This window comes from Myripristis murdjan, chromosome 2, assembly GCF_902150065.1.
Source record: "Myripristis murdjan chromosome 2, fMyrMur1.1, whole genome shotgun sequence".
NCBI classification, from domain to species: Eukaryota; Metazoa; Chordata; class Actinopteri; order Holocentriformes; family Holocentridae; genus Myripristis; species Myripristis murdjan.
In genome coordinates, this window is record NC_043981.1 from 1,278,785 (window position 1) to 1,292,818 (window position 14,034).

The 14,034-nt window shown below is 38.0% G+C and overlaps 1 protein-coding gene across 1 annotated transcript; it reads right to left on the reverse strand.

Annotated features, from left to right (window-relative positions):
• Positions 1–826: 826 nt before the first annotated feature.
• Positions 827–13,025, reverse strand: atg3 (autophagy related 3). Its single transcript, XM_030071291.1, has 12 exons — positions 12,847–13,025; positions 11,777–11,818; positions 11,584–11,633; positions 9,252–9,322; positions 8,582–8,689; positions 6,977–7,026; positions 6,449–6,542; positions 6,274–6,308; positions 6,043–6,195; positions 4,239–4,366; positions 3,478–3,546; positions 827–2,515 (listed from the first exon to the last, which is right to left on the reverse strand). Exons 1-12 carry the CDS (start codon positions 12,916–12,918, stop codon positions 2,434–2,436), a joined length of 954 nt encoding a protein of 317 aa, XP_029927151.1. The 5' UTR covers positions 12,919–13,025; the 3' UTR covers positions 827–2,433.
• Between the last annotated feature and the right edge of the window lie 1,009 nt (positions 13,026–14,034).

A 14,034-nucleotide genomic window follows, 5' to 3' on the forward strand; every position in this document is an offset into this window, starting at 1 on the left:
TTAGCAATTCTATAGCAAGAATGGTGGAACACAAAAAGGTGATAGACTGACAGGGTGAATCCACTATCCTTTTACGAGAATCCTGTTAACGGACATTTTTATCTTTCATGGCATTTCTCACCATGCCAACTGTTAAATATCTGTTTTAAAAACATAAACATTGTTTTTACTCAGGATCAGTATGTTAATATTTTGGATCTGGTCTGAATGACTTAAGATGCTGCATTTTGTGTTTTTGACTAACTGCAAAACCCTGCCTTTTCCATTGTCGTACAATAGGCCTTGGTTCCAGTATTGAGATGTATTGGAGGTGAATTTTCTTCAAAATGGCAGGCTTATATTTTAGACTGATATCTGCATGACTCTGAAGCCAACATGTATGACTGTACGTTTGTCCCAGGTCTAACTGTTGCCTCTGTACCCTTGTGATTTGTTTTGAAACAAACACACATTTGTTGTTTCAGGTCGTAGTCTTACTTCATACACAGTAGTTGGATGAGCTCTGAAAGAGTTCCACTGTGCTCTCTGGGTTTGGTGTGCATCTTATCAGCTGTTTTCTCTTCAGTTCAATCTGAGCTTCTTTCAAACGGCAATTTCTGCCTGAATTTAAATTTGAATTCAAATATTGTCTTAGGTGTCAACCCAGGGGGACTCGATTTGACCTCCTTTAATGGATTCTTAACTGTCCTGTGAATGCTTGGAAACATAAAGCAGTACCTGTCTACATACAGAGATGTAAGGTCTACTGACCATCCATGAAGACAAAAGCATGTGACTGCAGTCTTAAATTATTGCCTGAAGTGAACCACAAATTACTTGCAGCCTGTTTGCAATATTTGCAACATCTTTATTGATAACTGTACATTAGTTTAAATGCCGGGTGTTACAGCTGAACACTTACATCAGGAAACAGATCAGCAAGCAGCAGAAAAATAGAGTTATTGAATCAGGTACTTTATTAGATGTATGTTAAGTACTCTCAGCAACATGCTGCTATAATTATCCAAATATAGTTAACTATTCATTATCCACAATCTTGTAAACAACCAAAACATCAAGACTTTTTTCGAAAGATGTATGGAACGGCGTTAAGTGGCTTTAGAGTAAAAGGATGCTCCATTCATGTTGTGAAAATGTTGCACAACTGTGATTTCAGGCAACTTTCAGAGAGGGGTCCTTATGCATAACGATTATGATACAATCTGAAACACACCTCCAAAGAGACAAGACTGAGAAAGCAGAGCTGCTGAAAAGAAACTTCTTGGCCATTTCAAGGGTTTCCACACGAGCCAGCAGCAAGGGACAGAAAGCAGAAGGTTGCAAAAGCCCGAGAAAAAAAGAAGAACATGTTACCCAAGTGCACTGCCATGGGAACTAGTGAGGTATAAGGACTATGACAATATAATGACGTTTATGATGCTATTTGATACAGTAGTTCAGAGACTATTACTGACAATGGAGATGCTGACAGCAGGAATCCATTTGTATTTCAGTTTTTTTCTTTTAATATTTGGAGCTGAGCAAGATTTTGATAAGCATTTGCTGACCAAAGACAATCTGAAGCTATTGGTATGATTTTAGGGTGAATATAGTGTAGCCAAGCACAACAGACAGCCCACCCGTGCCATTTATACTGAAGACATGGCAGTCAAGTACTGACGACTGCAGATTTTTTAAGTGCAATGGAAACAGTGAGGAACAGACAGAAGCATACTGCATCCACCCAAGAAAGAAAAAAAGGGGTTTTCTGCATTACTGGGATAATTATCTCAATTGAGAGAAGGTTTTTTTTTTTTTTTTTTTTTTATGTGGAAAAGGCTATTGTTCTAAATCAATGAGATAATTCACTTAATTAAACAGCACATTTTTTTCATGAAAACTTGTCTCAGAATTCTGAGATAATTATCCCAGTAATTCAGAAAAGCGCAAAAAAAAAAAAAAAATCCATGAAAATTTTCTCCTAATTCTGAGATATTTTTTTCTTAAGTGAGTGTATTGCACTTCCATAGAAACAGGCCTGTTATTATGTAATGAACCCATCTATATTTTATTAAAACGCTAAAGGTTTGGCAATACCCAAGTTTGCAGTATTTCTGAAAATATTTTAGGTTTGAAATAAAGGAGAGTGGAAAGGGGGAGGAGCAGCAGACTGTTAAAATTCTCCAAAAAAAAGTCTCCAAAAAAGACTGTGAGATTGGTCACCATATGAAGCCTGTTTCACTGGGAAAGACATGATCTGATGGCCTTATTGCAGGCCAACATTCTCAATGGTCCTATCCCTATGCAAAGTGTTTCAGAGTAACACCAATATTCCAGAATCCCATTCCCTGATGTAATCTCAACTTGCTGTTGTCATTGCTGTGAGATGAGGGCAGAAATCCTGTTCCTCCCCCATCTGAAGATATCTGCAGTAGCACATTTGTATGGATCAAGCTACATGGTGAAGTGCCTTGTGTAGTCATATTCTATTGTGGGAATTACAGCTTGGACAAACTTCAAGAAAATCAAAAGATACCTGGAACTCTCAGTTAAGAAAAATGCTCAAACAAAGCAAAATCTCAAATACATAACTCATGAAGTTAAAAGTCAGAATACAACTGCACAACAACCTAAAGAGCACATTGTTAGGAGACTAAAAGAAATATCAGCTTAAGGAAATACACACTCATTACTAATCAGATGAAGAGTGGAATGCACAAACATGCAAGCAGATTGTTGTGGATGCAGGTGCGCTTCCTTGCCAAGTGCTGAGTGCTGAACTTTGACATTTCAATGTTCATAAGGCATAAAAAGCAGCACATCAGAAAATAAGAAAACAAGAGACTTCACCTGTTTTGTACCAACTTGTTTATGGGGCCAAAATGCTGACATTTTTTGTCACACCTTAATCAGAGCATCATATCAAGGAAAAGAAGGGCAACCCCTTTTATCACCTACTACTAACCAGGGGACAAGATGTACCTGTCATAGGTGAGATATGCCCTATTTGGGGAAGGCAAGGCACAGTCTGTGACTTCCACAAGTCAAATGAATGGGTAGATAAAAGATGCTGTGCCAAATAACTGATCATATTAATTGGTAAACAACACACTTTAAAAAAAGAATATATTTGCCAAAAAGAATGCATATGTCAAATCTAAATAGGTAAAGATGAGAAAATATGACTATATAGAAAAAAAAGTGTAGTGTACAGTAATACAGGGTAAATAAGTGGGCATTAAAAAATAAATAAAAAATAAATTTGTGCAAAAGAGGTGAGGTCTCTTGTTTTCTGGTTTTCTGATGTGCTGCTTTCTTCTGCCTTTTGATACCCAATCGGGATTTTTTTTGAGTTTGTACGACAGTCTAAAGAATCTCACTCAGTGGGTATCCTGCTTCCATCACAAGTCAGGCCACAGAACAATTCATGCACACATCAAAAGAGGCAGCATTAAACACACACATCTAATTCAAACTGTTATTAAAATGGAAGGATACATGTGCACTCCCAGCTCTCCTCCTCCCTCTGCCACAGTCTCGATAATCTTTTTCATCACCTCAGCATGTCTGGAAATAAAGGAGACGTTTGTTAATTTAAGGTGCACAATGCAAAATCGCCTACGGTCAAGTGTGGGCCGTTTAGACTTAATAAGAAAGAAAAATGAAGTGAATAAGGACAACTTTTGTTAGTAGAGCCTATGTGGTTTTCTTTGTCTGCCAAAAGATATGAAATGCTTATTTCATGTTTTTGTTGTCATTTCAATGAGCCATCAGTTTTAGACTTTGCATATTTAAAGAGTAAGGAAGAAACACTTCAATAAAAACATTGTCGACTGACTTGCCCCAGAGCACTAATTCTCTATGACAGTGGGCTGCAGCCCCCTTGTGGTCTACAAAAGTATTGCAAGTGGTTCCTGACACCATGCATCCAGTAATGGAATAATAATGCTGGAAGTGATTTTATTTTCTGTTTCCATTTATTACTTCTTAATCCAATGAAGGACCTTTTCAGTGAAAAGTAACAGTAACACAAGTGAGGTACTGTCTAGTTTTTTGTTTTGTTTTGTTTTTTGGGATAGGCAATTGTCATTAGCTTTAACATTTTATAGATGGAATATTTAATTTAAAAAATATAACTGACAGATTAATCAGCAATGAAAATACTTGTTAGCTGCATGTGTAGACCCTGCTGTTGTGTTTCCTTCTTTGTCTTTATCTATCAGAGAGGAAAATGAGGATGGCTTTTGATTTTCTCTCACCTGCAGGGATGGACAGAGCACATGGCTGGAGGAGGAAGGTGGGGATGGTTCTCAATGGTGACTGTCTTCTTCACATGGTCCTGGCTGATGTCCTCATACATCTGTTCTACACTCAGCGACTGTCTGTCCTGGAAGACAAAAGAGAACTGGTCAGTGGATAAACGTCAGTCCTCAGCCACTTTCAGCTACAAACCAAACAATTTTCAGGTCAAACCACATAAAGTTAAATCTCAGCTGGAATTACTCAAGTAATAAAAAGGAATGTAACTAAATATTCTAGAAACAAAGGGTTATAAAGGTCATCTGACACTGTGACAGCTTCTCAATGAGCTCCTTCAAAAGTTTAAAGGCATAATGAGTAGGATTTTCCCAAGAAACAATGTATAGACTCATCTAAAAATAATCCCTCTCAATCATCACTTCTGAGCCACTAGAAGTGTGTGCTGCCATGTGTATCTCCACAGATCCTGTCCTCTGTCTGAGTTTTCTTGTTTTCCTGTGCCACACTGAACTGTAACAGTTCAGTGTGTTGCCAGATCAACAGCAAGGAAGCTATGAAAATCACAGACACAGACTGCAGACTGCTGACTGAACTGTAACAGTTCAGTGTGTTGCCAGATCAACAGCAAGGAAGCTATGAAAATCACAGACACAGACTGCTGACAAAAGGGAACCTAGCGAGGCTAAACGCCAAGTGGACAAAGCTCGTTCCACAACAAGAATGAATCTGGAGTTGGCTTTCACCTGCTGGTGAGCACTGAGGGAGAGGATGAGGATGAAGAGCAACAAGGTGTTCATCTAAAAATAATCCCTCTCAATCATCACTTCTGAGCCACTAGAAGTGTGTGCTGCCATGTGTATCTCCACAGATCCTGTCCTCTGTCTGAGTTTTCTTGTTTTCCTGTGCCACACTGAACTGTAACAGTTCCACACTGAACTGTAACAGTTCAGTGTGTTGCCAGATCAACAGCAAGGAAGCTATGAAAATCACAGACACAGACTGCAGACTGCTGACTGAACTGTAACAGTTCAGTGTGTTGCCAGATCAACAGCAAGGAAGCTATGAAAATCACAGACACAGACTGCTGACAAAAGGGAACCTAGCGAGGCTAAACGCCAAGTGGACAAAGCTCGTTCCACAACAAGAATGAATCTGGAGTTGGCTTTCACCTGCTGGTGAGCACTGAGGGAGAGGATGAGGATGAAGAGCAACAAGGTGTTGGCCTGTTTTCTGTTGGACAGGACAGCAACAGTATGCATTCTGTCGGAATCCCAGGAAACAGAAGCTCACTGCTGGCGGTTAGTTTAGCCGGGGAGGAGGGCCAAACTTTGAAGGGTTTAGAGAACTCTGGCTCAAATGGTATTTGCACTTAATTATATAAGATGTCAGGTAATTCCCCTGACAGACCAAGCAGGTGGTTTTCTGTTCTGTTCCACGCTTTCAGACCTTGTCTGCACTATAAGCTGCCGACTGGCCAGCTCATGTTGAAACAGTGGCAGAGGATGTCTCCAAGAGAGAGATAAACAAGTTGTATTGATATTGTTTAAATGGTGATATTTACTCTCAGGCAGGTGCACAATGTGCTTCCTGTCAACTGTCAAATGTAGTTGCTTAAGTTGTCAAACACAAAAAAGTAAACTGAATATCAAATACTCGCTGGGATTCTCTCAACTTGCAGAAGCTATTGTCCTATGTGGCAAATGCTGCCCATCTACTGCTTTAAGCAGGTTAAAATGCATTGTGAAAATAATGTCACTTGATTTGGTCTGAAGGCCTTATGTGTCCTGTGCTCAGGTCCAGTACCTCATCATATCCAAACAGCCAGAGTCGAGGGGTCTGGTAGTATTTATCATATGTAATGTACAGGTCATATGTTCTTGTCTGAAGAATGGCATCTTCACTCCCGGGCTCGGCTTTGGCTTTAGCTTCTATCATTTTACTGGTGTCCAAGGTTGCCTGAAGAGAGGACAAAAAGTATGTTAATACCATATCAGGCAACATAAGTGTTATGATGTAGGCCTCTGAACATTTTACCTCATCTGTTTCCAATAGGCCACTTTCCTCGTATTCTGAAAGGACAGTGTCAAAGACAAGAGTGTTACACTTCAGGCATGCTGGATTCTGTCAGGAAATTGATCAGGACCGAACCAAATAGCTGCTTCTATCCATGAGGATGTATTAAGAACTTTTGTCAGTCTTATGGCAGTACCTTCCATATCTGCTGCTTCTCCGTCTTCGTCATCATCATCGTCATCGTCCCCATTGCCACATACTGCAGGACTGGCATTCATATTCATGTTGTCCTAAGAGATCAATACAATTGAAAGGTGTATTCTGTATGGTTACCGCTGTTCAAACTCCAAAAAAATGTTTAACCTGATGGCTGGAAAAGGCTTGCTGACCTTTGCAGCATCTATAAAAATGGCTAAAAATCTGAAAAGCTTATTTTCCATCTGCAAGTGAAACTCTTCCAGACCATATGTACACTGATCACTTGATATATTAAAAAAAAAAAAAAAAAAGTTCTTTTTAACTTAAGTTCTGAAATGAAAACCTTTAAATGAGATTTTTGTCATTTGATGCGAGTATACTAGTGGCTGAGATCCACTGTATCTTAATATATTGAAATAAATCTGATTGTACTATATTTAATCATTTATATCTATTTATTTAGATTTTTAAAATTGACATTCCATTTAACCAGATGAACATGGAACTAGAAAGTTATGAACCATACCTTATTATCCAATGAGATTTCTCGCACAGCATCTGTAACTCCTAACACACCTATCAAAAAGCATTAGAATTAAAAATTGTGGAGACCATATACTTTTTTTTTTTTTAACAGATTCTTTATACCATAACTGAAATGAATCTTACTGAAAAAATAAAATTAAACAACAGCAGTTAATATTCCTGGCTAAATTACACTGTCACAATGGGACAATGTAACCTGCTGTGACAACCCAAGACTTTTTGTAGTGATGCAACAACCTTTATCTTCACAACCACAGAGTCTGCAAAGGAACGGCTGAGGAACTTGTCTTAAAGGGGCAGTTCACTCATTTTGAATAATGTGATATAATTTCACCCCCCAGCTGTTCTGTAGGACAGTAGTGGTGCTATGTTCCTTTCATTGTTACAGGATGCTGGATACTGGATGGCTGTAACTGTTAGTCTCCTGCCATTAATGTGGACTTCCCCCTTGCTAACATTCTTTAAAGAAAAAAAAAAAAAAAAAAAAAAAAAAAACACCAAATCCACACATAGAAGCTTTAATATCACTTTATGTGTTACTTTCCAAAACTAGACTGCACATATGATTACCAAGTGCACACAGTTTGTTCAAGTTAATGTTTATAATGATACTTTTCCTCTTGTCAACATCCGCACAACTTCAGCACTTGCTGTATCAGTCCACAGCAAAGAAGCAGCAGCCACCACAGAGATGTGTTTCACATAGCTTTCAGGAAGCTGCCAGCCACTGCTGGAGCTGAAGACCAGCACAGAGAGCTTAGAGTGCACAAGAATTGTGCAGTTGAATTTTTTCCCCAGCAGTCAAGATTTTTTTTTACACCATTTTAGGCTTTGTTTATTTAACAATTTCAGTGGATTAAAACATTAAAAACATTACAAAAAAAAAACAAACAAACAAAAAAAAAACATTAAGAAGTTATTTTTAAGAATGTTAGCTGGGGGGAAGTCCATGTCAATGGCAGGATCCTAACAGTTAGCATTTGGAACAAACAAACATAAGCAAAATAAGCAACTTATCGGACAAAATGTGAAAAACTATGTTCAATTTAAACTGTAAAATTAAACGCTGAAGTAATTCTATAGCTTGATTCATATTTGGTAGATAGAATATTTTTTTCTAGAAACTAAAAGGTGCAGACATAGTTGTTTAAGTCCCAACAAACAAAGAGCAGCATAAGTAACCACAAAGAATGCCACAACACAGTCTACCATAAAGGTGCTACCATAAATAATAGACTGTGTTTTTTGTGGTACTATGGCTCTGGTATTGTGTATGTTAGGTTCTTTGTGGCTCAGTATGGTAGTATGTGGTACTTCTTTATGGCAATCACTGTACTAGGACCTCTCGAAACCACAAGGTAATAAACAAGTTACAATGAAAGTCCCACTTTTCCTATATAGCGCATCCATTATTCTGTTAATTAGGGCCTTCCCATTCCATATATAACCAGATACGTGATGGTGGGTTGAGAGGCACTAACACTGCAAGTGTGGGGCCTTCCTTTTACAGTAGAGACAGCCATGCTCAAAATACATGCAGCCATTCTGTGACATCACATAGGCCTACTGAAACAATGTGTCCTACCTGAGTTGTGGTAAGTGTCCACCCAGCCCCCATCTCCATCATCCTCTTCTATGATGGCTTCCAGCTCATCTGAATACTCCATCTGTTTACAGCGCTTGTAACAGGGAACTGCAAGTACAGGTCAAAATATGGGGTACATAGATATGCCCTCTGATAACCCAAATCACAGCAGCTACTTTGCTCTTGATAAAAAAAAAAATTAGGCATTACATAAAATGTCAAATACCTAAGGCCCATTCCACGATCATGCAAAATCTTGAGTTGCTCCATAGACAATTAACAGGAAACCCAGTCTTTAGCCTACAAAACATTTCAGCACCAACAAAAGCTATCCCCTGAGTGCTATCCCTGTTATCTTGGCCTTATCCAACTCACTCTCCAAGGAGTGTTCCTAGATTTAAAATTTTGATGAGATCACAGATTTAAATCTTAGTTGTCCAGTTTATAGCTTGAGGGAGAGAGTATTTTTGTGGAAAGTAATGGGACTGTGCTTGACTATAACAAATATGAACTGCTAGGGTGAGCGGTTAATATGGAATGATTAAAGTCCATGTTACAGCAATTTCAGTCAGATTCCATCTCAAATATTCTGTGGAGAAAAAAAACTGGAAGAAAACAGCAAACTGAAATGAATGAATTATTTTGTAAGCACTCTAAATTCACCTCATACCATTGCGTGTTAGGAGAAACTGTTTATCCTGCGGCAAATATGGCTTCACCTTGGCCTCTTCACCAGATGCCCTAAGGGGAGATGTATCGCGTAAGCAACAGCAATGGTTACGTGTCTCTTATGTCTCAGGGAAAAACTACTTAGGCTGGAACTAAGAACACTGGCCCAAAAAAGCTTTTTGCACCTAAATATCTTAGCCTAAGGCTAATCTAAGCCCTGTATTTACTGCAGCCCAGGGTTTAGGTTAGCCTTTGTACTTATTAAGCCAGGTCTTACAGTTAGCCCTTCACTGATTCACTGAAATCAAAGCCCCCGGGTTAATGTCTTCAGAAAGCTGCAGCACAGTTTTGATTAGATTCTTATTCTTATCATTTTCATTCTTGCTTTGGTTCTAACCTTGATTGTAACCTAAATTCACACAGCAAACCTTAACCCAGATTATGTGCTGATATTCCCCAAAATCAGAGACGACCCTTCTAAGAAGTCGTAGGTTGTACAGTAAGAGCTATACCCCCACCACAGCAGCACCACTGTTTTGGTTGACTGGAATATTGGGTTATAGTCTAATCAGGCATGAAATAGAGAAGTGTACACTGAAACATGTTGAAAATCCACACAAGCAGGTATTGCTACAATGCGGCTTCCTCATTTGACAGAGAATCATCCCTTTACTGGCAGTAATCATACTACCAACTAGGCTTAGGTAGAATCAAGGTACTACAGTATACCAGGGTATGTAGAAATCCTGAAGATATGACTTTCAATACTGTCAAAAATACAGACACTCCTCTTTCTGTTACACTGATACAGAGATGCTATGTTGAGGTGAGAGTCAAAGTATTTTGGGTTTAATCCCAGTGACTGCCATATCATATAAGTTTATCTTCAAGTCAAATTCCCGCACATCATCTCCATTCAGCCCACTGATATGTTGGTATCCACTGTGGCAACAAGCATCACTGTGTCCTCCAGCAAAAATTGCTGAATCTATAAAAGAAAGGCACTTTTTTCCTATGCATTCCTTATTCTATGGGCCATACGTATTTAAACCCAGCAAGAGATGTCTAAGCCTACCACTCAAGCCTACTACCAACTACATTACTACTGACAATCACAACAGTAACCACAGCACAAATTCTGAAACATTAGCAAAGTCAAACATTAACTCCATACAATCACTACATATCAGAAAAGACAGGTTTGCCTGCATTTAAAATGCAATGAACATTCTGTTCCTTTAGCTTTCCCTTAGGACAGAACATGTCCTTGCTGGTGTATTCTGTGATACTGACACTATGACACTATGAAACACAAAACCCTTATGTCCTTAGTTTTCCTTTCCACTCCTCTACACTCCTTACACTCCACCACACTCCTTAACAGCTAAAATTTCTCAGCCCATGCACAAATCTTTCTTTTTTCAGCTGTTGACCTCTTAAAAAACTGAATTTCAAAACTCTTTTTGATAATTCAGTAGAAAATCCTGTTCAGCACCTCAAATTTTCTTCATTCATTCACAGTACTCTCTATAGGATCATACCATTGTATGTTAAGCGAAAATCGACAAAATGTATATATTTCACATTTCTGCTAATCTTTTCCCAAAGCAAGCTGTCATGTTTTACAACTGAAATATCATTTTCCTCCCTTTTATCCAGCCACTGGCTTCCATTCATTCCACTACACTGAGCTTCAGAGACTTCACACTTTATTCACAGCAGTATTCCATCACCATAATAAAGTCACCCAAATTAGTTCTCCTAAAAGCAGCAGCACTGTTGTATTTTGATGACTTGAAACTGAGTGAAGCGGTCTCTCCGTCAGAAAACAGTCCCTGGGGACTGTCACACAACCAATTATCAGTTCTGTAGTTTATGAATGGCAACTTTGTTAGCAACAGAGGCAAAACATTATAAAGTGGCTGTTTCAACCAAAAATTCTAATTTAAAAACAATTTTTTGATTGTAAGTTGTGAAAGCTTTAATACCCCTACATGATTTGCAAAATGTTTTTTTTACAATGTAAAATGTGGGTAGACTGTGGTAAATGGGCCAAACATTCAAAACAATCAAATTTTATTGTAAGAACACTTTGGCTACACCACCCAGCCCCTACTTCATGAGGTAAATCCAATCAATCTGACATATATGATGTTCAAACAAACACTACACATTGCTAAGAAGCTCTTTTGACCCCTGATCTATTTGGAAACTGAGCCATTAACTCCCTCATGTGACCACAATGATCAATGACAGCAGAAAGCTGCAGACACATGTGAGAGCATTTTAACCAGGGGAGCACATCTGTGACACAACTCAAAGCAAGCACTCACCATTTCCACGTGGGGCAGTGGTGAACCAAGTGATCACCAGCAGCCACAAACTAAAAAGAAACACAAGACAACAAAAGGAATGAGGAGGTGCTATAATTTTGAGAATATGATACTGATTGAATAATAAATGTAGTGATACTGCAGGCTAAAATAACAGTCCAATTTGAGAACGGACATGAAATATTGCTCTCACCTCTTCTGGTGTAATTACTCCTGTTTCTTTGAATTTCGATTCCTGTGATCAATAACAAAACCAACACAATATCTTAGAGCACTGGTTTTCAAAGTGGGGGTGCTGAGGTTCCCAGGGATCCTTGAAGGCCTTCCTGGGCTTTCTCAGCAAAATGAGGAATAGTGTACTTTCACTGTGACTATTTAGTTTCACATTTTATGGTTATGGTTTATGTTATTTCATCCCTTTGAATCAATTTGTTAGTATACAAGTAAAATGTCTAAACAATCTAATACTTCACAGAAGCCAAGTTTTCTTTTCATATGTTGGTTCCTAGGGCAAAGTCACTTCAAGTGGGGATAAAAGTCAACTCAATACTGCTTACCTTCTTTAGTTACATTTTTTTCTCTTGTTGTTATGTTTGTGTGTGATCGTAATTTCCCCTAATGTGAACCTAACCCCGCCAACCCAGCCAGGGACAGAATGATTTCGTTTGAAGGTATTGAACACAAAAAGTTGGAAACAGTCAGGAAACCCCTGGCTTAGAGGGATACCTGCAGTTAAACTGATGCCTGGAGGGTTAATGCATCTGCCATTTGAAGCTACTATTTAGATGTCAAGTGTACACAAAAACAGCAACAATGTAAGGAAATGCTCTTGAATTTAAGGTTATTATGAGGTAAAAGAGTTTTCCTGAATTCCTTCTATTTTAGTTGTATTCTTTTGAGGACAGAGTGGAATTCTTCTTTCTTTATCACAGCTAACAAGGTGGGGTTCCCTCCCTCTGGAAACGGCACAGTCTGCCTTTAATGCCAGGTAGCAACCTCCAACTGTCAAAAACCAAGGAGTAAACGCCCCTGTACAACCGACGTGCAAATTATTATTAGTATTCATACAAGGTCGACATTTTGGGTCTTTAGAAGCCAGTATCTAGCGCTAATAGTTAACAGCGACCAGAGAGGAAGCAGTGCTGTCTGAATGCTACATCGTTAGCTGCTGTTTTTCGGCGACATCATCGCTCAACACGTTTGTTTTCATGTTAGCTATAGCAGCGGATGCTAGCCACCTATTAGCGCAGCAGCGTGCTTTACCTTGAGAACCGGGGTGAGAAACTCCGCCACGCCGAGCGCCGTGCCTTTCACTGAGTTTATGACGTTCTGCATCTTGTCGAACGAACGTAAACAGTCTTCCAACAAAATTATGATCAACACATACTCCAGCTGAGTGTCACAAACGACAGCTGGTCATATGATAGGTCAGACGACCAACACTTCCGCCGTCAAATTCTCGCGAGAACACCTTGTAAGTTGAATTGTTTTAGTTTGAGTTGAGAAATGTACAGTGAGCATCCACAGCTTCAAACAATGTGTATTACATTTATTAACAAAACATTCAGCCACCAGTAATGGGGGTATACAAAAAAAAGAAAACAAAAAGATTAAGAGTTTATACAAAGACTTTACAAAGTTTTACACGTTTACTGTCTTAACAGCTTTTTGTTTGTTCGTTTTGGTTTGTTTTTTACAAGAATGTAATATTGAATGTACTGTTCACATTCTTTTTTTGGTGGATAAAAAATGAAGGTGTGTTACAGGCATATCTACTTCTGTATATATGAAATTTAGCCAAAATAATGATCTGGTTCATCTGAAAAAAAAAATAAATATATATATATATATATATATATATATATATATATATATATATATATAGGTATATAGGTGAATTCAGACAGAGTGAATACACTACATAGAGTGCCTTTTTCAGCATAAAATGACATTTATATAGATTATTAATTATTATCAACTTGAAAATATCTTTCCATAGCAGTTTGGCATGTTTTCTCTGTCAGTACATGGCTGATTTACTGAAATAATATTCCTATCAAACCAATGTCTGAAACAAAGTGATTTCTCTTTATAATTTCGTATTTACTTTATGTATTTTATATATTTTTTATTTATTATATTTTCTTTTTTTAATCTTTATTGATGTAAAGATCAACTTTATTGTAAATGTCATGATTTTGATGAGTAGTTTGTTTTATTCACAAGTCAGTTTACAAAAATGTTTTCCAACATCTTTATGTTTTCTAACCCACTTTGTTTTTTATGTTTTGTTCTTTTTCTTTATATTTTTTTCCTTTTCATACTTACACATACTTACAAACATTGCCCATAAATTGCATATACTTTATGTATATATAATGTATAGACTACTACTGTTGCACGTATTTGCATTGTTGAATGTACTGTAAAAACTGACTTTGAGATTTTGTC